This window comes from Crocodylus siamensis, chromosome 13 (assembly GCF_052110815.1).
Source record: "Crocodylus siamensis isolate JL-2025a chromosome 13, ASM5211081v1, whole genome shotgun sequence".
Taxonomy (NCBI): Eukaryota; Metazoa; Chordata; order Crocodylia; family Crocodylidae; genus Crocodylus; species Crocodylus siamensis.
Genome location: NC_143407.1, coordinates 29,192,763 through 29,217,106, shown reverse-complemented (window position 1 = coordinate 29,217,106; position 24,344 = coordinate 29,192,763). Strand labels below are relative to the sequence as shown.

General features: G+C 45.2%; 1 protein-coding gene across 1 annotated transcript; it reads right to left on the bottom strand.

The window, feature by feature from the left end:
* Nucleotides 1–126: 126 nt before the first annotated feature.
* On the bottom strand, nucleotides 127–24,053 carry SLC13A5 (solute carrier family 13 member 5). Its single transcript, XM_090025753.1, has 12 exons — nucleotides 23,922–24,053; nucleotides 20,692–20,820; nucleotides 19,233–19,369; nucleotides 17,607–17,815; nucleotides 15,635–15,806; nucleotides 14,277–14,399; nucleotides 12,989–13,201; nucleotides 11,584–11,705; nucleotides 11,056–11,174; nucleotides 9,619–9,780; nucleotides 6,663–6,800; nucleotides 127–5,957 (listed from the first exon to the last, which is right to left on the bottom strand). Exons 1-12 carry the CDS (start codon nucleotides 24,024–24,026, stop codon nucleotides 5,829–5,831), a joined length of 1,758 nt encoding a protein of 585 aa, XP_089881879.1. The 5' UTR covers nucleotides 24,027–24,053; the 3' UTR covers nucleotides 127–5,828.
* Between the last annotated feature and the right edge of the window lie 291 nt (nucleotides 24,054–24,344).

Genomic DNA, 24,344 nt, shown 5'->3' with positions numbered 1-24,344 from the left:
TCCATCACATTACAATAGCGGATACAAAACAGGTGACGGTCCAATTACCAGTTGCGTGAGATTGCATCGTTTTAGCACACAAAGCTGTCGCCGACTTCACAATGACACAGAGCAGACTGGACAAGGTTGGAAAGTCACATGTTTATTCACACAGACACACTAGAATACAAAACAATCCCTCACCTTCGGGGAACCAACAGAACAGCCCAAACATTAAGGAGCTGTGATTGAACACTTCCTTCCATGCGCAACACAAACGTTTAGAAAGCAAGAGGGAAGGTATTAAAAATGTAATCTGTCTGCAGAATTCCAAAACAAGGGTAAGGGACACCTCTAGGCTGTTTGGTTTAAAATGTTGTCTCATTTTTTATATCAGAACAAATTCAGTAGGCTATTTTCTTCCACTGGTTTCCACCCTTGTCCCAGCTCCAAACTATTGCCAGTGAATGATTTCAGCTATATTTTGGCATTTCCCTCTCCAGGGCAGAGACAGGCCTGAGCAGGAAAGAAGGATCTGAATATGCCAAAGCTCTTGTCACTCAAAAAGAGGGCTGGATTCTCCAGTGTTTGGATTCATAGTTTCTTTTGGTGCGAATCAGAATAACTCTGAATTTAACAAAGCCATGTGAATTCACAGCAGCAGAGCACGCTCACGGGTGTAAGCCGGAAGGGACTCCTATAAACATTTAGTGTGACAACCTTTGTAACACAAGCCACCACATTTTAGCTGACCCTCTGGGCTAAGCCTTAATTTTCTTGTGGACCAAAGCAGAATGCTTCATTACTTTGAGGAAAATCAGACCCGATCTGAATCCATACAACACTCAAAGTCTCTTTCTACTGAAGTGCAATTTTTTCCACTTGCACATCTTCCAACAAGATCTAATTGCAGGAGGGAAAACAGAAAAAATGGTCCTACTCCCTCTTCAACACGGCCCAGTCAGAAAATACATTTCCCCTGGACAGGCTCCATCCTGCAGTTACTCACACAAGTATCTTCATTCTCACTGGTAGTCTCATTGAAGTTAGTGGGATTGCTGTGAATCACAATGCACACTCACTAACATAGCAGACACTATCTAATGTGAAGCTATTTGCTCTGGTCCTCCATTTGGGAGATCTCTCTAGCACTTCTACCCTTAGTAAGAGCTCCCACACCAAAACCCTGGAGATCTAGGCAGAAAGAAGCTGTAGTTGCTGCTCAGCAGACAGAATCCTGAACCACTGCTTCTTGAGCATAAAGAGAGGGTCGAACCAAGGATTCAATTATGAAATGGATTTAAAAGAGGAAAGAAGTAGGTTAGCTCCTCAGAAACACTACTGCCAATTGCAGTGCCAGCTGGATACTCAAGGTGCCTTCAGCCACAGAGTCAGGCTCTGTCATGCAGCAAAGAGGAACTGGTGGTTGCCACAGCACGATTGAGGGAACGGGCCTGGGCCTGTTGGCCCTGAAGCTGCCACTTGTGAATGCTGCGCTTCCACATCCTCTGCTGGCATCATATTTTGTGGCCAGGAACACACTGCATGAGGTGGAGCCTGATTTCTGTACCCCCAGGACCATGGCAGCGAGAAATAAGGCCATCAAAGCTTACGGCATCTCTCAATCTACAGCAGTCACTTTCCGAGGAAGGCTAAAAGGCTATCTTCCCCAAGTTATCATCCTGATCTCTACCCTGCAATGCGGGAAGGTGATGTGGCTCAGCACTGTCAGAAATAGAGTAGAGTTGTCTTTGCACTGCCAAATGTTTAAGAAACATGTTTATTCAAGGCATTGCAACAAGACGACACGCATGCTTGACACTGAAGAAAAGCCTGTTTGTCTCCATTACACTGGGGACATTGTATTTCACTTGGTCTTCTTGGAGGGCCTGTCTTCGATACCAGGACTTGCATTATTATTAATATATAGTACCCAGCCCCAAGGGAAACCTCATTAAAATGAACAGGGCTTCTTGGGGAGTGGAGCTCTACTCAACATGAACAATGGTGCCAGGGTCCTGGTCTATGTAAAAACTGCTTGGGTTAGTCTGAGATCGAGGCGAGCTTGGATTATCAACTACCCCACGGCTGGGAAGTGGGAAGCCTTGACATGTATGCTTTACAATCAGGACATCCGCTTAAGGTCTGCATTCAGCCATAAATGGTCTTCACTGACACAAGGCAACTCTTCCCTTTCATTTTATAAACCTAGGCTCAAACTTGACCAGTTCATCACATATTACAGTCTACACTAGCACCTAGAACAGTGCTTCTCAACCAGGGAGCTGCAGCATCCGGGAGTGCCCTGAGATCCTTTCAAGAGCACTGTGTACAAAGTTGGCACCATTAGGTGTGCAAACATGATTCACAAGATAAACCCAGAGATTTCAAGCAGAAAACCACAGTGTTAAAAAAACCATTCTGACCCAACAAGTTCTTTCTGAGCCCTTTGCAACAGAAAAATTGCTTTATTATCGTTCAGTATCGTTCAATGAGTGAAAACTGAAAGATGGCAAATTCCGAAGGGCTGTCAGGGAATGCCTCGAGTCTAAAAAGGTTGAGAACCACTGGCCTAGAAGGTGTCGACTCACACATTTTTACAACACACCTTGAAATCCTAAACTCCTTTTCTGACCACCTTCCCTTAGGTGCAAAGAATACCCTGGGGGTGGTTCTCTACCACTTGTCCCTCAAGCAATTTCAATGGAGTGACACCAGCACCAGTGAATTCAGAGTGAACTGGGATGGAGAATCCAGCCTTCCTCCGAGTAACCAGAAAAGTAATCTGTGCCGAACAAAAAATTAATTCTACCCCATTGAGTCCGGCAGGTTCATGTCCTGTGACTTGCCCACTTACATTAAAACAAATCAACTGTAGAAAAGAAAAAAAAAAAAAAATCACCCGACTTGCCTCAGCAAGGAAGAAAGTGTCAATATTTACAAGACTGCACCATACCATGTACAAAGTGGACTCAACTATCTCAGTAAAAAGGGATTGAGACTTTTGAAGTCATATTTCATTCTTTCCACCTCTCTGTGTTCCTCCTGAAATTTAAACAACACCATTTACATGTTCATAGTGGAATAGAAAGTTTAAACCTCCACTCCTGCAGCAGCACAGGAACCAAAAAAAAAAAAAAATTTCCTTGGCTAAAAGAAAAGTATTCAAATAATTTAAATGCATCCTACTTAAGAAAACTCCCCTCCACTCACTTCTGCACAGGGAGCTGAGGAATGACTGAGTTACGACATTTAACAGGAACCTCCTTCATAAGAGAAATGCTTTTCCACAGGAGAATCAGTTTTGACAGGAAGGAAAACTGAGAACCAAGCACAGAAATTATGTGCTAACAAATCACAGCCAGTAGTCAGGGATGCTTTGCTAATGACTCTCCTATAGCAAAAACCATCCATGGACCCAACCCTGTGAAATCAGTGAGAGTAGAGGGCAATTGCAGTGTCTCAAATCCAGGCAGCTTGTGCTCCAGCTTAGACAGTACTTGCACTCCCAAAGACGAGATCCCTTAAAGCACCTAACTTCCAGTGATTTCACCATGTTTTCCTAGAGGTATTTCAGCAAAGCTAGATCCCCACAATCATAGCATTTCTTATTGGAACTGACATCTTGCTTAATAGATGAAGAGGTTTTGTTTGTTGGGTGATGTTCACCAGCCACTATCACCTGTTCCTGTTTGATTTCCTGTCTTCCCCCTGTGGTTGTAAGGCAGCTGCCCAGGCTGCCTTGGCCCTTTGTAGTGGTGTAGATAGATACCCCTACAGCAGGTCTGAGCCACTGCACACCTCCTTAGGAGATGCTAACAGCAAGTGTCAGTGGACCCGAGGGTGTCCAGCACCGTGAAGAATCAAACCCTTACACAGTGAATTCAAACAATAGCTAAAAGGTTTTCCGCACAGGAAACATTTCTTTCTCCAACACCAGGTGTTTTATAGATATTTCCTTGCTTTTAAAAGGCAAAGTAAAAATTCTTTTTTTCCAGTTCTATAAAGAAAAAACAGTCATGTTAACAACAACAGCATAATAATAATGTTAAACATCTTACATCCATTGATTCATTAGAGGCCTTATTCAGGCTTTGGAACCAGGGTGGCAGGATTTAGGGCCTCAGCCCTCACAACACCCTTGTGAGGTAGGTCAGCACCATTTTCCTCATTAGGCACACAGGGAAAAATGAGGCACTATAAAGTTAAGGCTAGGAACAGATGCTGCATTTGTCCCTGGACCACTTCTGCCTGTGTTTGTCCCAGAACAGAAATATTCCAGGACTGGCATGTACACACATCACCCTTTAGAAAGAGTTTATTGAGCGGCTAAATGCACTGCTGCTCTTCTGCCATTGAAGCAGCGACGTAATCCCAGATTAACCATTCAGACACACTTTGTGATATACCAGGATAAACCATTAATACTTCTTATCCCCTGAACCTTTTTAGGGCTTATCCCAGGATAATGGACACAAACATCTGAATGACTGCATTTGGTCCCAGGATAATATGGTATATCATGGGACAAATGCAACATCTGTTTGTAGCCTACATGACTTGCCTACGGCTGCACACAGTGAGACTGCAAAAGCACTCAGATGGTGCCATCCCACTAGACAATGCCACATTGGCTTCTATTAATTTAGTCTCCACAGAATAAATAAAAACCCTTTTTTTGTCTCACTGTCAAAGAAGCCATAGCATGACCAGCTACACACCTCTAAACACCTGTCACCAGCTCTTCTGAAGACGTTATTGCTTCAGAAACATTGAGAGAAATCATGGTGCTATTCCAGTTATAAGCCAGGTACTGTGAAACACTTGACACAAAGGGCCTTAAATTGCAAAATACTTTGACAAAACCCCTACTGGAGTCAGCTGGCCCAATCTCAGGGAACAATGAGTAAGACTTTTAGAACCTGGTCCATAATTAGAGTTATAAATATGTTCCCCCCTTCAAAAACCCATCCTTTAGGCCTTGTCTCCACCCCCACATTAAGGAGTTAACTAATTGGAAGGCATGTAAGAGGTTAAGCTAAGAAGTTTCATTACGCCTGGAAGTCTACGTGCAGTCTATCTGTCTCACTTCCAGGTTGTCTACAATAAGGCAGGTACATTAGTGAAGCAATACTTGGCTCAGTATCCTCTTTGTTTCTGCCTGCACCACAACATAGCAAGTAAAAGCTAACCACAACACCTCAGCGCCTATCTGCATTCCAAAGTCATGGCCAGCGCAGTATTTGTTCATCATCGTAGTCGCTCTAATGTGATTTGGGGATGAAGCCAAGGCCTGGGTGAACATTGCTGGATGTGTACTTGGAAAGAGTTTCTCTTCATGTTGTTAAGCCCAACTCAGTAAATCCTTCTTACATTAGGCTGCCAGTGACAGCAGGGACACTTGGTACAATTGGTGATTTATGGACACAAGAGGAAGTTAATGAATTGTAAGCCCTTGACTGTATGCAGTATCCTATGCTAATGATTTACACGTGAATGCTACTAACTTGATGGTTTGATCCATTTTTACAGAGAAGCTTTCTTCTCTTTATTATCGTTAAATAAAATCTATCGCTGCAGTCCCACTTGCTTGGAAACGCACATGATTCAGTCCATCAAAACAAGTGTGTTACCATCACAGCTCCTCAGAGATCTCTACAGAAGCTGTCCTCACGGCTCAGTCATGACTGGAATGATTTCAAGTTGGTTGGTGCCTGACCAGAAATTTGGGCCCCACGATGTTGTATTCATCTAACGCAGCATCTGCACTGCCAATAAGGCACTACACAGGTCTCGGGGCAATGAGAAAGCAGCATTCAAGTTCATCTTTCCAATACATTCTTCAATGCTCACTTTCCAGACGTGATGTTGGCCCAAGATGGAAACGTGTCCAAGTCAAACAGGGGGCGTCCCCAAGTATTGATGGCCAAAGTGACACAAAGGACTCCAAGAATGTTCATGATGAATCCTGTTTTAGCCTGCGGCAAAATACACACAAGCACAATGAGTGTCCAGAGACCTGCCAGAACCCATTAGCATAAATACAATGCAGAAACTTGAAGGGGTAATTTCAACACCTGAGCAACTTAAAGCTGGGTAATCATGGTGCTGGATGTTCCATGCTCTTGCTTCAATGCTATTGCCATGGAACACGGTGTGCTCAGATCTCCATTTATTTGTGCTCTTTAACAATTGTAAAGCAAGACGCTTATTGATTAAGGGCCAGGTTCGACCACCCACAGACTCAGATCATGCATCTGAAAGAGCCTATGCATCCTGCTCAGAACCTCACTACTGACTCCAAAGATGACTGCTGGTGCACCAGGCTGATTGTATTATCAACTTAATGCTGAGCATTACCTTTGACTCATGGGAGCAAGATCAGGCCTGTAGATGCACTGATCCAACTTCCCTTGAAAACAGTGGGATTGAAATGAGCAGAAAGCCTGGCTTTGTCGATTGGAAAGACTGATGAACCATTCAACAAATCTAGAAAAGTAGGGCTGGAAGCGCTCTCAGGAGGTCATCTAGACCACACCCCTGCTCAAGGCAGGATCGAGCCTAGTTTGAATATCACTTTGAAATACAGATGATCAAACCAAGATGAATCTGAAATAATGAAGACAGATGATAATGGAAGGTTTGGGTGACACACTCGACATCCATTATCATCATCAGCTTACCATGTCTGCAACACGGAGGTGACCGTATGAAAACACTATCGCATTCGGCGGAGTTGCCACAGGTAGCATAAAGGCAAACGAGGCACTGAGAGTCCCCGGGATCATGATGTACAAAGGATTGACCTTGATGGACTGTGCCTGGGGGAAAAAAAGAATGGAATCAAAACACTGGAAGAGATCCAAAATAGAAGCAGGCAGAAAGTATTGAAGATCCCACAAGTACAGAGAGTCAATTCATTCCCCAGCAAAACATCAGCAAAGTAGAGTTTTTGAAAAGCAAATTCACTTTACACTGGAATCCTCTCATAGCCAAGGACAACTTGATTAAAATTAAAAGGTCATTTGAACCAGAACTGCAAGCCACATGCTACAAGATCCCAAAGTAAACCAAAGCTCCCATCACCCTTCCTAAGTGCAAGGCATTATTTCATGGTCTGAACGCAAGGCTAGAAGTTAAGAATTTTATACTCCTAACATGGTCCTAGCACTCATTCTGTGCCTTGGGACAAGTTATTTAGACTGAGATTTTCAAATGGGCTTAACCACGGCTTAGCTCTGTACTAAGGTTGCCATATTTCCAGTTTCAAAAAAGAGGACACCTGTCTGGATGACACCTCACTCCCAACTCACAGCCCCCCATCCCTGCTGCTGCCCTCACTCCCTACTCGCAGTCCTTCGCCAGCCCCCAGGCCATGCTGGTGCCTCTCAGTTCCAACCTGAACCCCCCATCCCTGCTATTGCCCCTCACTCCTGACCTGCAGACTCCTGGCCCTGCAAGTGGCCCTCGCTCCCAACCCCCAGTCCCTCGCACCCCACTTCTGGCCATGCTCACTTGCTCCCAAGTTGCAGCCCCCTGCACTCCTGATACACAGCTTCCACCCCGCCAGCCCTGCCAGTGCCCCTAGCTCCCAACCCGCAGACCCCTGCTCCCCCCAGCCCTGCCATAGGGGGTTCCCACAACTACCCCCGTCCCAGCTGGGCTGGAGCACAGCCGCTCCAATTTGCGCAGGTGATGGCAGAGCGAGTCCGGCCCCAGCGTAAGCTGGAAGGAAGATGGTTGTGGCACCCCGCACCCTGGGCTGGGGCTTCAGCTCCGCAGCAGGCTGCCTGGCCATGTCCCTTCCTCCTGCCCCCCTGGCAGTACCACTGAGCTCCCTGCTGTCCTCAAAGAGCCCCCTTGCCCCTGGAGGGGCAGGCAGTAGCACCTCCCTCATGCTGCTGCAACCCTGGCACTCGGACATCTTCCCCCAACCCCGCCCCTGCCTCCAATTGCCCTCCCCCCACTCACTCCAGCAGAGCAGAGCAAAATCCGGACATTGGTTCCTATTTCAAAAAAACACCTGGATGGAGATCAGAGGACTCAAAAAAAGGACGTGTCCAGGAAAACCTGGATGTATGGTAACCCTATCTGTACAGTCTTCTCCTGAAAAAAGTGACCAATGTCATCATTTAGCATCTATCATACTTATAAAAACTGCTTTATGTACTTGACAAATCATTATTTTTCATGCCTCTTTTCCATTCTTAGTGTATTATTGTTCCAGTCTTCTAAATTAAACTCCTCTAACAGCTTTGTCCTCTTTGCTCTTCTAAGGATTTCTTCTAGGTCTGTGTCTACGCAGCTGCCAGTACTGAAAAACTTCCATTGCCTTCTTCATTCACATGCAGGAAGGTTTTTCTCCTAAACACTGCTTGTTACTCAGCTGGTCCCTTCCACTTTGCTATTCTCTTTTTTCTCTGTACAGTAATACTTAAAAATGATACTTGATCCCTTTTTGTTAGTTTTGGCTTTTGCTTCATGGTATAATTTGGCATTCTGGTCAAATTTATCCAGAGATTTTTTTTTTGATCTCGGACCACACTTTGGGAGGGTTTGTCAGAGTGACACAGGAATGTGATTGTAATTACTAGGCTCCTGGAGTAGGATTTTAAACACTGTGCACAGTTTGTGGGATTCTCTGCTCCTTCGAATGTCAGTGCCAGCTGAAGTCACTGCTAGCTAAGCAGCCTGGATCAGGGTAATTTTACATGGAAAAAATGAACTCAAATAAATTGTTCATCCTTTCCAAATGGAAAAAAAAAAAAAAAAGATCTGATCTACTCTCATCTGGACTCTGGTATCAACTCTGCTCCTCTGCAAAAAATGCAGGGACTATATTTCACTATTTATAAATTTCACTATGGTATAAATCTGTTGCATTTTACTCTGTGAAAGAGAACATTTTTCACATACAGGCCAATTAAGACCCCATTACTTTCAGCATTCTATTAAGACTACAACAGAGGAAACACCCCAAGAAAATAAATGGAGTGAGATAGATTTTGCGTTCTAGTAAGAAAAACTTGAGTCTAAGTTATCTCAGCAAAAAACCCCCAAAAAACAATATTTAACATATAGAGCACTCATAAACCCAAATATCTACAAGTGGTCCCTCTACAGAGCCGGACTATTTGCCGTTCTGCGTCTTCTGCCATCATCTGTGCTACTGCAAAGTGTGTAAAATGTTCCCAGCTCGGGACCTTGGTGTTTCATGCTTGTTTTGTTCTCGCTTTGTACTGCTGCAAATGACTATTAAAGATACAGGGCAATGGAGAATCCACCCTTTAGTATTAACCTTGCCCTTTCAGAAGCAGGGCAGCATAAGCACATGCTTAAGTCTGTTCCTATTGAGGAAAACATTTAAGCACCCTGACCTACCAGTCTGATCCTTTTTACCTGCACTAGAACCAAAAAGATTTCAGCGTATCACTATCTACTGAGCTTTTCTGCCTGGTGGGTTACTGGCCATTTGCTTTGTGGACTATTCCTATTTTCACATGGAGGCCTTTGGCTTACCACATATATCTTGTAGATGACAGTAAATACAGGATTGCCCTATGGTTAGAGATTTTATCCATTTTCCCCATTTCAATTCTCCAGACTCCCAGAGAGAAATAGCTAAAATGACATTCTTACCAAGGATGCAAAGATAGGCATGAAGAGGGTGGCTGTTGCTACATTACTGGTGCATTCGGTGAAGACAGCAGTAACAAATGAAAGTATCACTGCAATGGCCCAGGCAGGAACACTGTTTAGTGGTGACATCTGTTGACCCAACCATCTTGAAAGACCGGAAACCTGTAACAACATGGGGTGTGTTTCAATAAGAGACAGAATGTCTTGGTCATGCACACTACTACCTCCGATTGTCTGTAACATATGGTTAAGCCCAAACTATGCATGTAAATGCATCGTCAAACTTGGATCATTCACCCATCGAAAGAATATTAAGCCACGGGTAGAGAAAGCACTGTGACATTTCGCGAACAAAGGAAATTCTCTGCCAGCCAGAAATTGTATCTGGGACTCACTACCCCAGTGCCCTCAGAAGCCAAATATTTGCTCACATTTTGGTCAGAAGTACCAAAGTCTCTGCCAAGTTGAAGCACGTTGCAGAGTTACATCCTAGACCCAGGGAGCCATGCAATCGCAGAGAGTTAATGAATCACTTGCAGAACTCATTGAATAAGACTTCCAAGATATTGCCTCAATCTTGTTACAGCAATATTGTCAAGGATTGACTAGATTGGCTCATCAAGCGTACTGTTTGGATCCAGGGCCAGAGGTTGGGGAACATTACAAACCCAGGATTTTAGTTTGCCCTACTATTTAAAAATGACCCGGCCACAAAGTTTGGATTGGGATTGGAAAGTCCGCAAAAATTGGCAGTTTGGGGATTGAGGGTTTTGGTTCAGACCCATCTCATTGGGGGGGGGGGGCAAGCCTTAATTTATTTCTGGAGCTGAATTCAATTCTGAATTCAGCAGCCCAGGATCAGCCCGCTGGTCCACTTACTTGCCTCAAAAGGAAGGGTCAAGAAACAACACAGGAGAAGATTATGGAAAAACCTGTCCGCAAAGACAGTGTTTCCTTTCTGACCACTTTACTTCATGCCCCATGACATGAAGACTGACATCCCTTTTAAACCAAATCAAGCAGTTCTGAAACTCAGAGATGCATTATCTGAGCTTCTCTTTTCTGGCCAGGTGTCGGATGGGGCAGGGGAAGGATTATATACGCAAAGAAAGACTCCTGTCTTGGAATATCGAACCAGGGAAAGAACAAGGAAGATTTCCAGGCTAACAGGTCCCCTCTAGGGGCTCTGGGGAGTTAGAGCCACTTGGTAAAAGCACCCAGGCTCTTGGTGGCCATTCACTGAAGCTCCCTGACCACAACTAGAGAGCAATTCTATTAACGAAGAGAGAAGAGTCCCTGCTATGTCAGTACCTAGATCTGGATCTAAACATCTCTACCATTTAGGTGTTATTACAATCCCAGGGTTCATTATGGGGCCCATTCCTAATAACAAGGGACCAAGAGTCATCCTTAGACTCAGTGACAACAAAGACATACTTCACTTCCACGGGCCAAGGCGAAGCCCCCTCCAAGCAGCAGCACAATACTCCAGGGCAGCCTTCTCTGAACCACCTTCCACTCTAGCAATGGGGCTGGCAAGAATGGCTCTTTCATAGCTGAAGTGGAAACAAACAAAAGCACTATACGATTAGGAGACGAACACTTTGTTCTGTGCTCTGTGTGGGTATGTGCTGTTATCGTAGCTGCTACTGCTGTGCTAACACAATGATAACACCCAATGACACATGATCTAAGCCACAGGCCAGTTCAGGCTGGGGCAGAATCGTGAGAAAACTGCGCAGTTCAGATACACAAAAGCAATGTGTTGGTTAGGTCCTAGGGACTGCATACATTGCAAAGCAAATTGCAGTAGTGTGTTTCTTCCAGCACAGCCAACAGGACCTGAGGAACTGTTCCTCAGTCTCAGCATTGGCAGTGGTGATGTCACTATGAGAACATGAACTGGACTCAGGGAGCAGGGGTCCTCCAAGTCAAACAAATATTGTCAACCCCGCTTTCAATTACCTCGTTCCCTCTGTTCAGGATCAAAGCTATCTCGATTACAGCAGAGGAACTTGGGTTTAGTTGCTGGAACAATGAACAGTAACAGTGCGACGAAGATAGCGACCGTGGCATCAGTGACAAACCTAGAGGAAAAGGAAAAAGGCAGCTCAAAGTATAGGATCCCCTTCTCCCATAACATGGCATTCCCCCAGCACGTGGTCCCCTGCCCCAGCGAGTGACAAGCCAAATGTCTTATTTACTTCTACTTGCCTGATCTCTCAAAAGTAGCCTATAAAATTTAGCAACATTTAGTACCCCCTCAATTCTAGTTCCTAGTAGCCAGGCTAGCAAAGTGCACCTGTATTCATATCATCTCACTTGTTATTCAGCAATTTGTAACATGCCATCCATCAGAGGATCTCACAAGGGTTTTCCTTCCTACACTTCTCTCAGGTAAAGACATATAATTACCCTACTTTGTATTGGGAAAATTGAGGTGCAGAGAGATAAAGTACCTTGTCAAAGGTCAGGGGCAAATTAAAAAAAAACAGAACACTGACTGATTAAGATGCATTAACTGCAAGTATGAGCAAGACACTGTGGCATCTAATTATCACTCATGGTTATTGGCATTATACCTATAAGAGTGTAAGCCACTTTTGAAACTGGAACTGAGGACTCTCAGCCAGTTGCTCAGTTTTGCTAAGTTTACTCTGTAGCAATTCCAAGCCCTCAAAACGGAGCTTGGATGTTTAACGTTCTTTGCTAAGAAGGCGCATGGTTTATAGCAGTTAGTTTATCTAGCGCATTTTCTCTTGCACAGAAAGTTTCTACGTATAAAAGTATTACAAGCTCACTCTATCCTCTAGGGATACATCAATGTCTGGAGACGAGAATGATTAACTTAGACTTCAAGGTCTTTGGGGCATGGACTGACAAGTTCTGTGTTTGTACAGCACCTAGAACAGTGGGGTACTGGTCCATGACTGGGGCTACTAACTGCTACCACAATAAAATTAAGCAGCTGTGGATGGCAAGTGACAATCCAAAATTCAGGTGATACTGGCCCATGCGAGCCGAGTACAGTCACTTTGATAGCAAAACCATATATTAAGATAACTAAACCATAGAACTGAAAAACCAAGAGAAAAGAAACTAGATTGAGATGCATGTAAATGATTTCCCCTCATATCAGCTCCATTAGGCTCATCCTGCAGTACCCTTTGCATTGCCTTCCAATCACTACCCCTCACTAGATCAAATATGATCAATTATCTGGTCCCAAGTAAGAGGCAAGATCAAATCTGTGCAACTACTTCTACCTGTCACTTGAAACAGGAGTTGAAATCAGGGTGGTAGTCAAAGGGGAATACAGCTGAGGAACATAGTGGTCACTGAGTCAAGACACTGAAGGATGCAGACTTACTCTGATTTCCTGTTGAAGAGGTAGGTGGCCCAGCCAGGAATGAAACCGGGGTCACGTGTAAACCACAGGAGAACCAAAAGAACAAATATCATGAGGACGTTGAATTCCGCGAAGGAGATGGAGCCCAGTTTCTGGAGCTCTAACTTAAGCACATCGAATGCAGCTCTCTCTTTGTCGGTCCTCTCCATCCCGCAGCCCCAGGTCTGTTTCAAACTTCATATAAAAAAGAGGTGATGTTATACATATATGTGCTCGCAAGAGAAAAAACCTGTCCCTCCTGGGGGCAGGACCATGTTGCTAGCTATAGGTCGGTACTAGTAAGGAGGTTTTTGAAAACAGAAGATTCCATCTAAACATGCTGTGGGGTCAAAGCCAAAATGTTCTACAGAGTCATGCTGATTTCCATCAAGCGCCCTCCAGGAGTGAGCTGTCATACTTGGACTTCCTTAGAGAACTGGTCCTGAATGGGGGAGATCCAGGTTCCAACTCCCTGCTCTGCCAGATTCAGTGGTCCAAAGGGAAAAATCCTGCTTTGTATCAGGGCTTTGTACCCAGGACTCCCGCATGCCAAGCAGCTGTCCTAGTTACATGTCCCTCCAATCAGTTACATGTCCCTCCAATCAGTGTCTTGGCACAATTCTGGTTTTGCAAAAACATCGTGTTTTTATTTCCGTAACAAGTTTGGAAACTCCCAAGTTGCACGGAATCACGCTTGCCATCTTCTGTACTAGGTTGTCTATAGCTAAGCCACCCTACAAGGTAAATCACTTATCTTGCAGAGTCTTCCCTCTGCACATAAAGGTCACCAGTTATCATATCTGACTGAGGTCACTGGGAAACAGAGGAGCAGCATGGTAGTCCCATTTCTGCCACTGATCTACTATGTCTATTTCTATCACTGCCACCTTTTTTCCTCTTGAAATAGCAAGCTCCTGGGAGCTCTCACTAGGCAGGTGTACAACACCAGCTACAGCAGAACAGAAAATTGCAGCTGGAGCTTCTAGGCACTTCTGGAAAAGAAATATCAGTGCTAACTGCAAATGTCATTATAACTAGTTCACTTTAACCCCAACATGACACTGTATGTATACCAAGTTCCTGATAAAGATGCTGTCATTCCTCTTCTACTCAATGCTTCTCTTCCAGACTGGAGAGCTAAACAGCAGCCATTTGAGGACCCTATCCCTGATAATAAGAAAGAAAGGTATAGGACCAGACTCTTAGCTGGCTTAAATTGAATGGTTTACAGCTGCTGAGTGTTTAGCCAGTAGTGCAATTTAATACTTACTTGAGTCCCATGAATGAAAACTGGAGCCAAAGCCAAGCTAATATCAACATCAGAATCATGTTAGGGAAGGCAAATCCAAACCAGGAAGCAAAATTCACGGTATCACCATTTCTGGGGAACAATCTGAAGAAAAAAAACCAATGTCAAATCACTGATGAGTCTATTCTCCCTTTACTATCTGCTGATGGGAATTATCCATGAACCTCAAGGCTTATCCGTGATTAATAAAGTGCATCACCATAGCTCCAAAAGGCTCCTGGGTTCAAACTGACCCCCAAATGCCTTTTGTATAATATCTTGCTGTTTGTTACAGAATATTTTACAGTAAACTCATTCAGCAGCTCCTGTTCCTAGTTTGGGTCTAGCCATTGTAAAGACTCGATGTATGTTGCACAAGGCAATGTAAAGATCCACCCGTACCTTATCCTTAGCAGTAGTTTTGCTTTTATCACGTCTGCTCATCCATCACGGTGTTTCTAGCACTGCTTTCCCTTTGCTCTTTATAACTAAGGGGGTCTGCATATAGACAGGAATTTAGGGTATGAGTCTGTTTCTATGGAAACTAACCACAAATCTGTTCACTTCAGTAGGATCAGGATTTGGTTCTCAGAAACTGAAATGTCTCTAACTTTGTCCCTGTATTTTTGCATTCACGGTCAAGGCTAGATGTAACTTGAGTAGAAATGTCAGTTCCAATTCTTCAGCTGGTTTCTACTGGTTCTGTTCTAGCCAGCTAAATTTTAAAACCTGTTAGCTTACTGGCTGAGGGACTAGCCATCTTCTGGTAGAAATTAGTGTAGGGCTGATGTGGAGTCTACTGGAATTGAATTACCACTACAGAGATCACAGATCTGAATCAACAATTCCCAAACAATTCCATAGTCAAGACTGTATTATAGCAGAGACAGACAGTCTTGTGGACACCTCCTCTCCTGCTCAATAACATCCCTGTGGCTTCTACAGCAACTGCTTATATGAAAGAGTCATTTTAAAGAGTCTAATGTATTTCTAGATGAAAAGAGATCACACAGTCTCCTTCTACTTCTCACTGATTTTCTCCCTCTCATTTGCTGTGTGTTAGCTGGAAAAATGTAGGAGCCAACAGCACGTGATCAAACAGTTCTCGGCATGTCATCAGCAAGTGCCTCAAACCCTCCCATAGGTCTATACCAATTGCACAGGCAACTTTCATTGGGCTATCTAGCTGCCTAGTTGTGTTGGAGAAGAAAATGTGAAGAGGATAAAATAGGTTATTCATTATGATGTAAATCACCCAGGTATTGCCACCAATTTGGCTGGCCAGAAAACGAAGTGAGGCCTTTTAAGTAGCCTAAAAAGAAATGGTGAAAAGCACTTACTCATTCATCTGGCCTTTCAGCACCAGGTTTGGCCCTGTTCCTGTGAGCGTTGCAGTTCCTCCGATGCTAGCAGCATAGCACACACACAGTATCAGCCCCTTGCAGGTGCGCTTCTTTAATTCTCTTTCCTTGTAAGCTGTGGGGTCGTCAGGGATGTGTCCATTACTTATGACTAGAAGGAAGAAAAGAGTGTTACTTGCCTTTGGAAAAGCTCTGGGAGGAGTGTGCTCAGGAGGACAGCATGGACAGTGCTGCAATCTGTCTGTGCCTCTTATCTTGAATAATGCAACATTATGTAGGTTATATGGCCCAATCACTTTCTAGTAACGTTCATGGGGAATTGAAGAGAGGGTGACCTTATAATAATGATGGCGCTAGTTAGGGATTCTGGAGATCTGGGCTCAAGTTTTGGTTCTGCCAAGGACTTTCTGTACAAACTTGGGTAGATCATTTTGCCTCTCTGTGCCTCAGTTTCCTTTTCTGTACAAGGAGGATATCAGCCTTTGCCTCCATCACAGAAGAGCAGCATTGGAGACTGCCAATAAATGCAAAAAAGCAGAGGATCAAATTCTTTCCTGGAGCAGCCAATGAAGTTAATGGAACTGCAACTGCTTGGATCAGGGCTGTATTATGTTTCTATAGCTCAGTGTTTGTCTTGCTTCTTCTTTTGGAGATAAATCCAGTCTGAAAATGTGATTTCAATAGTTGTGCTGGATGAAATCACCATGAAAAATGCACTCAACTCCAAGATGCCACAGGACACCATTCACAATCTGGGTTACCTGCCTTGTGGGAGGGGGTAAGTTAGGAAGCTAAACCAAACTGTTAATGGTAAACCAGCACTTGGAAGACAGTTCAAAATCCAACAAAACTGCCACTAGCACTGCTCACCATTGAGCATCAAAACTGAATCATGCATTATCAGATAGAAGCAAGCCTGCTTTCCTTAACAGCTCTGATGTTCAAAATTGGCCACATTACTGCCAAGTACCACGTGACAACGTTAAATCAACAGAGGCATCTGTGTGCCCCATGTCCCCACTGTATGTGCATGTCTTGTGGGTTTGTCTCACAACACCCCTGTGAGGTAGAGAAATAATCACCCCATTTTACAGAGAGGGGAACTGAGGTGCTAGGGAGTTTTAGTATTGTGACCAAGGTGACAAACAGAACCTGCAGCTGATTGAGTTCCTGATTATGCACGCAGGCCTCTCAGGTCCCTGCCCATTGCTTTGTTCTGCTTCTTCCCCTCACAGTAAAAGGTACTGGAGTCTCCAATCATACAAGCTCTGCAAGGACACATCCCTGCCTGCTTAGAGACCCACCGAAGTTAATGAGACTTGACACAAGTGCACGATTCTACCCATATAGAGAGCATAGTTGCAGTGGTGGAGCCTGGGGGATACCCAAGATAGAGAGAAAAATATTTTCAAGTATGGAGAGGCAAGGAACCCCACCAGAACCTATTCCAGGGTAGGGCAAATGCCAACTCATCTTAGCTTTCATGTGGGTGTTGCTGGATCATGTATTACTAGGTCACTTTCCCTGCAACTTGCTTGATAAAGGTGCACCTGCTAATTCATGGCAGCACAAGATGCTATCAAGTAAAATTTTCAAAACTGCCTCAGTGACTTGAGAGCCCATTGATGCTCAAAGAGGTTCCTGGTTAGCCAGGTCACTTCTAAAACTGGGACTTGAAGTCACATGGGTGCTTTTGAATTGTTACTGCTCACCTGGGCCTGATACTCAGTGACTCTGAGAGCCCCTGGATTTCAAGAGGATCAGGGGGGTTCAGCATACATAAAAAAGCTTCAAGTGTTACGTGGCTTTGGAACACAAACCCGCAGGCTTGTTTTGCCACGGACTGAGCCAGGGTGGTATGGGAGGCATGAGACTTTTTTCTGACATGGTCAGTGTGCTATGGATCACCACACTCTGCAGGAATACCAATGGACTGTAGCTGGCCCCTTACCCTGCACCCCCACTGTGTTTGCTGCATTCTTTTCTTCCAGTTCGAAAGCAACATTTGTTTGTGCAACAGGTGGCTCTGCCAAATCCTCCTCAGTGCTGTACATTTGTTCCAAGATAGCCTGGACGATAGGAACCATCATGGCAGTAGTGGCAGTGTTGCTTATCCACATGGACAGGAAGGCGGTGACTCCCATAAACCCCAGCATTAAGCTGCAGAGAGAGAGACAGAAGAGAGGGAGGAAGGATAAATCCAAAAGCATTGCTGGGCTTTGGCCACAGGACCTATTGCAGGGCTTCCCGTGAAAGCTGGGCTCAGGTTGGAGTGCATCTATGCTCTAGCAAAGCAAACCCTGGGCCAAATTCTTTGCTGATGAAGCTCCACTGCTTTCGCTGGAAATACACACAGAGACTATTTATCCCTGTGCATCTCCATAAAAGTAATCCAACCATTGCTCAGTCCCAGCTGGAAGTGCCTGTAATTTAGCCAGCACAGAAAAGAACCTGTTATTGAACAGCAAACCACAAACCACTGCTGCTTTCCCTGGTTTCCATCCAGCCTGGAGAACGATGCTTTCTAACACGGCCTGGGCTCTGGATCTCAGCCAACACAAACCAGCTGCTCTCCCCCACTACCAGCTGTACCAGGCTTCCTCAGCCAGAGCGGGCACTGTGGCCATCTCCTGTCATCCTTGCCTGCTCTGCTAATAAGTAACCAGTGCAGAGTGTGGGTTCCTGCAACTGAGTGACAACCAAGACCTCAGCAGCACTCGCATCCTCATTATCAGGGCCAAATCCCAGTGTATTTGTACAGAAGATCATTGCTAGGTTCAGGGAAATAAAACAGTCTCCCCAAGACAAACAACACCCACCTAGTCCCTCTCCAGTCTCTCCTACTGCTCTGGCAATGTAAACCAGCAAATCCACTTTGCCCTGTTCCCACTGGTCATGTCTGGGCTATACCAAGGCCTAAGCATCAGCTGTCATGGCCCTTCTCTATGGATGCACAAGACACTGCCCTGCACTGCTGGTCTACAGCACACAGGCAGGGACCAGTTCCTCGAGTGATGCCCGTCTGCATTATGCAACAATTTTGATGCACTTCAGGGCCATGGAAAGTGGTGAATGGGCAGGATCTCAAACCCAAGGGGAAATTTGGAGGGTCAGTTTCATAGATTAACACAGGTAATTCTCTGCTGTGCCTTTGCTCTGAGCTCCTCAAAGACTCAAACAGGAACCGAGCGTCTGAACATGAGGCAACACAAAGGACCCAACTGAGAAACTTAACAGCCCAGTGTTAAGGGCTAGGAATGAAGATCTAAACACTTCAAAGCCACACTCAGCACTCAAAACCTGATAGAGGCATGAAGGACGCAACTAAATCAGTAGCAAAACTCCCCTCGACCTGGCAAGAGCCAAGTCATATGTCTGTCCTGGGTTTTAGGGCATGAGCTCATCCCTGCAAGGGTGGAGGCAGCCTCTGGAAACTGGCAATTGCATGGAACAACTGCAGCTTCCATAGCTTTCATTCTGTGTTATTCCACTGAACTTTCTCTCCCCAGCCTCCAAGTGTTGGCTGGTGCTGAGCTGGGCTGCCCTGACAGGAAGCGGGTGTAACGGGGCCTCTTACAGTGCAGGCTTGACTCCGACGATGAGCAAGACCCTCAGTGCAATGCGTTTGTGCAGGTTCCAGTGCTCCACAGCCACGGCTACAATCAGGCCCCCGACAAACAGCATGTTGGTGTCCTTCAGGTACTGCATGCACACCTGCAACAAAGGAGTCTCCATTAGCTGCCAAAGTCTCATCCAGTCAACAGCCAGAGCACTCCAGTCCTCCTCCCACTCTCACTGAACCCATCTGTAAACTTCTCCTCCTTTCCAGCATAGGCATTTTCCTGCGCTGCCATACCCAAGCCTGTGCTTGTTTATGAGGATGTCAAGCTGACGAGACCAGAGACCTCTTCTCCTCTGTTTGTCCAATGTCTAGGGAAACTGCATCTGACAGGAAGCGGGTGTAATGGGAACATTTATGAACTCAGTGCCAATGACCTATAAAGTATATGACCTGTGATGAATGGAGGTTAGTTGCTCTCTGCTTTGCATGCACAACTGGTTTGCCAAGAGGCCAAGCCATAAATGGTAGCTCAGCCCTTCTGAAAAATCAGGCATAATCCTTCCCATAGTCAGTCGTCAGAAGAGATTGAATCCTGGACTTTCTGTACTTAAGCACGGAAAAATACCACTCGAGCCAATACAGCAAGCTGAAGAACTGGCAAAAAGACTTATCCTTTACAAGTACCATCCACTGGACACGGATACAGTGCATTTGTCTCACACATATGAAAGCTCCTAAAGTACGAGTCCTGGCTTGTGAGCCACTGTAATAATGATCCCTCAGCCAAGAAGGCTTGGCACAGACATTCAAAACACCCAAGGCGGAATTGACCTAAGTTACATGGTTTTCTGTAAGCGGTGTAGTTTAGATAGGTAGTCCACAGAACACATATTCACCTTTTTTTGGGGTGGGACAACACCTTAGACTGGGTTCCACCATTTTTAAAACTAGTCTATGCATGCCAAACGTCTGTTCTGTTGATGGTATAGACTAGTTTTGTGAGCTGAACTTCTGTTCTGTTATGTGTATAAACCAGTTGCCAATCACTTTCACCAGTAAAAGTGTAATGTCTGTACCAGACCAATGGGTCTAAACTAGGAACCTTCCTTGCCAAAGCACAGATCCCTTCCACTCACTGGCTACAGTAGGAGGCTATTCTCCTCTACCTGGACCATCTACCCATGAAGGACACAATCCACACCATGCATCACATACATAGTCACATCTGTGTCAACATAATGCATTTGTTTCTGTATCTTTCTGGTCCTGGTTTACACTACAGAGGTTAAACATGTTTGATGAGCGTTGGCATCGGCATCTTGGAAGCTGCTTAGGGTGGATGGATGTTAACCAGAAGGTAAGCAGCTCAAAGTTGAGATGTATGGAAACATTTTCTCAAATACACAAAGGGAAGTCTGTCTCAGGCCCTGAAATTTATGGTTTAAGTCTGCACTGCCCACAGATCAATACCTACCTCTTTAGACTCCAGGATGCCAAACAGAGGAAATAATACAACCGGGAGGAGAGAAGTAATAGCCAAGGGGATAACCTCTGCACACCAGTACACAGCCATGAGGATGATGACATAGCCACATCTGGCCTCCTGTGGGAACAAAAGTGAGCAAGTTCTTACGCACAATAAACTAAGTACGTTGCTGAATACATAGCAGACGCCCCAAAAGTAGATCCCAGGATATAAATGGCAGCATCCAAACTATACAACCAATTAGAGGAGGGGAAAGTGGTTGATGTAATGATCTCTTTCCCAGGGAAAATGTTCCTGGAGACTTGGCTATTACAACCTGGTAGATTCCAATGGCAAACCTGTACCTTCCAGAGAAATGCTGGGTCCATGAAAGGCAAGGGCAGCCTTACCACCGAGTTCAATGCAACCAAGGCGTCACCCCCACAGCTGATTGTGATGGTGCAACTGCCTACGACTTCCCATCAGAGTCCTTTGGATAGAAGACCACTTCTAAAAGAAGTCAAACACCAAATGAGAGACATTTCCTGTTTCCAGTTTATCAGTTACTCACACATAGGTCTGGTGAGGACGTGCCAATTTAAATGTTGCATTCCCAAGCCTTCTCCTGAAACCCGCATATATGCAAAACTCTTTTTGACGTTGGTGTTTGTATTATATATACAAAGACCACGGGACAAAGCTTAGCATACAGGAAAACCAAAATTTCCATAGGAAGACAACAGCTGGACCACACGTGTTCACTCAGCTAGTGTTTGGATGTTCAATAAAGGCAGCACATTTGTTTCCTAATAGGCAAGATTTTTAAGGATGAACCATGATTTGGCTCAACTCGGTTTGTAGTTGCCCATTTTAAAGGTGTTCAGTTTTCCAAATGTGGATGGTCAGTGCTTTCTGAAGATGAGGCCTCTATAAAGTGCCTGAAGTTCAACACCCAAAACTGTGATTTTAAATGTCTCCAGTTGGTTTTGAAATTACTGGTCTAATCTTTGAAGTATCTGTGCATTGCTTTATTATAGGTATTAAGCTACTCACTTGAAATTATATTGTGTTTGCTCAACTGTGGGATTTCCTAGATTAGAAATGTTGAAACAGGTCTACTTAAACTGTTGATTAGACATTTTAATCACCTAGCAATCCTTGGTTTTATAAATTCAATCTTCCTGTGGGAAGCAAGTATTCATTAACTGACTGTAAACAGAGTTTGCATCTTTAAGCATAAATGCTTCTTGGTTTACAATTTGCTTGTTTAAAATAACTGATTAAAGGGTTTTATTCTAATATAACAAATGGGATCTTTCTGCCAAGAGCACAGGTGGTGGCAAAGAAGTGATGTTTACTGACATGCTGCATGGGGATCTTTACAAATAGCAAGGTGTTTCTGCTTAATTTGGTTGATAAGCTTTTTATACTAGTAGGAAGTGTTACCAATCATTTTACCGATTGTCAGCTTTAGAGGAGAGTAGCTACAGAAAACTTTCAGTAAAAGGAACAATTCTGCATGAATTACACAATAGGAGAGAGCCTGCGCTCCTTGGGTCGCTGTCCTTGATTGTTGCAACTTGATGCTGCAATTGTAGGTTGTACATCAGCAGCTGAATGAATGCTGAAACTTCTTGTATAATTTTTTGAGCATTTTGCCAATATGAGAAACACTAAAACAGCTCTGTGGACCTGAAGAAAAGCAACCTGACAACATGACAGAAGCACCAGTTATGCAGAACACAGGAGTGAATAATTTACAGAAAGTTCAAAAATGCAAGAGTGACTATAAATTAACTCCATTAAATCAGGCAATTCAAATGTGAACAAGAACAAGGGTTAAAATGTATGTAAGCTGTAATTAATAGGAGTTAAAATGTATGGAAGGCAAGCTATAATTAACAGAAACAATTGTAGAATGTGTTTTTTTTAAGTCTTTGAACAGTTTGCAGAAAACATAACGAGTACTTCTGGTACAGGCGAGAAAGTGATCATTGCCAGGAATTTTACTTCCCTGTTGTACAATCCTGTAATCTCCTACAATGACGACATGATACTCCTTCTTCCCGAACTTCAAAGACACTCATTCACCCTTTACATTGCAATGGGTGTGCTCCACAGTATTGACTTTACAGCACTTACGCTCCAGACTTTTACTTTTTCAAGCCACTTGAACTATGATTTGCTCCCAAGCCCATAGGAATTTGTCTTGCAATGAAGTCTCTGTGGCCAACTGAAAGGCAGGGCTGGCATTATTTAGTCAGGTAAACCCAAAAGGGCTATTATTTTTGTTTAGAAACATGCGTGAGGTTGGGGGTTTTTTCTGTAATTTAACATATACTGAGCTATTTAGGTCAGCGAAAGAAAAAAAAGACTAGCTTTAACATTATTAATAGAACTGACTCTAAGAGGTGCAGTATTTGCTAGAAGCATGGTTTGCCAAAGAAACTACACATTACAGGGAGCCTGCTTTACACCAGCTTGACACGGGGACAACTCCACCAACAACAAAGCTGCACCCAGAGGAAGGTGCAAAGGGACAAGCAGTTTGCAATTCTTTGCCGACACGGTCCTACTGCTTCCCGAGCCGTCCCTTTAGTGAGTGATATAATCCTTCCTATCATCCGACCCCGTGCAGAACAACTGCCCCTTTCCTGCTCCTGCAGAGAATGACAATGAAGCGATGGGTAAATATGAAGCCCCACAGCATGTCCGTGGCTCGTTCATCGGTTCATAGATGTAGGGTCGGATCATCATCAAGTCCGACTCCCGGCCCTGGGCAGGAACGCATTTCCCAGGTGGAGAAGGAGAAGTGCAGAGCACGAAGGTGACATGATATCACCTTTTCTATCATGAATAGAAAATTATCTATCACCAGCACAGGGAGATGCTCTGTCCTGGCCCCAGACAACTGTGAAATGACAGGTAGATACGAAACCGCGTCCGCGGCCTGCGCATCTCCCAGAAGCGCAGCGCGTGAAGCTACACGACCGTCACCGCCATCCCACAACGTGACCACGGTCGGTGTCAACGTCCCCGAGCCTGGGCCGACAGCTCGGGGCGCGAGCTTTTCTGGGCAACGCGTGAAACCCTCCCGCTGCGCCCTTGTGCAGGGCACGGACAGGCGAAGCGGCGGGTATGAAGGGCCTCCCCCCAGAAAAGGGCCTGGACAGCTGGTGGATGCTTTTGGGTGTGGACAGGTGGAGGAGGAAGGGAGGGGGACAGGAGCCGGCTCTTACCAGGCTGCGGAGGACGAGCGGCAGCGGCAGGAGCAGCAGCGGCGGCAGCAGCAGGAGGGCGAAGGACTTGCACTGCAGCAGCGACCTCGCCCAGCGCCGGACCATCGTCTGCGGGAGCGGAGCGGAGCGGGACAGGCCGGCCGGCCGGGACAGCCGCTTTATACGAGCCCGGCCGGGACACCCCCTGCCCCGGCCGCGCGGCGCAGCGCCCCCTGGCGGCCGCTCCCGGCTGCAGCCCCCCCGCGGGTGCCGCCTCAGTGCTGGCAACCCCCCGGCCTAAAACTCGGTGATAGTAAACCCCGGTGCTCGCCTCAGTGATGATAACCCCCCCGGCCTAAAACTCGGTGATAATAAACCCCCGGTGCTCGCCTCAGTGATGATAACCCCCCCGGCCTAAAACTCGGTGATAGTAAACCCCGGTGC

Bases quoted from the DNA above. Each gene is read 5' to 3' on its own strand.
- SLC13A5 (XM_090025753.1), bottom strand. From the start codon at position 24,026: ATGGTCCGGCGCTGGGCGAGGTCGCTGCTGCAGTGCAAGTCCTTCGCC. The intron at 14,400-15,634 runs GTAAGTGCTTTT...TTTTTTCTTCAG, and splicing joins CTGAAAGGCCAGATGAATGA to ATTGTTCCCCAGAAATGGTG. The intron at 9,781-11,055 runs GTATGTCTTTGT...ATGTTGTTACAG, and splicing joins CCTTGGCCCGTGGAAGTGAA to GTTTCCGGTCTTTCAAGATG.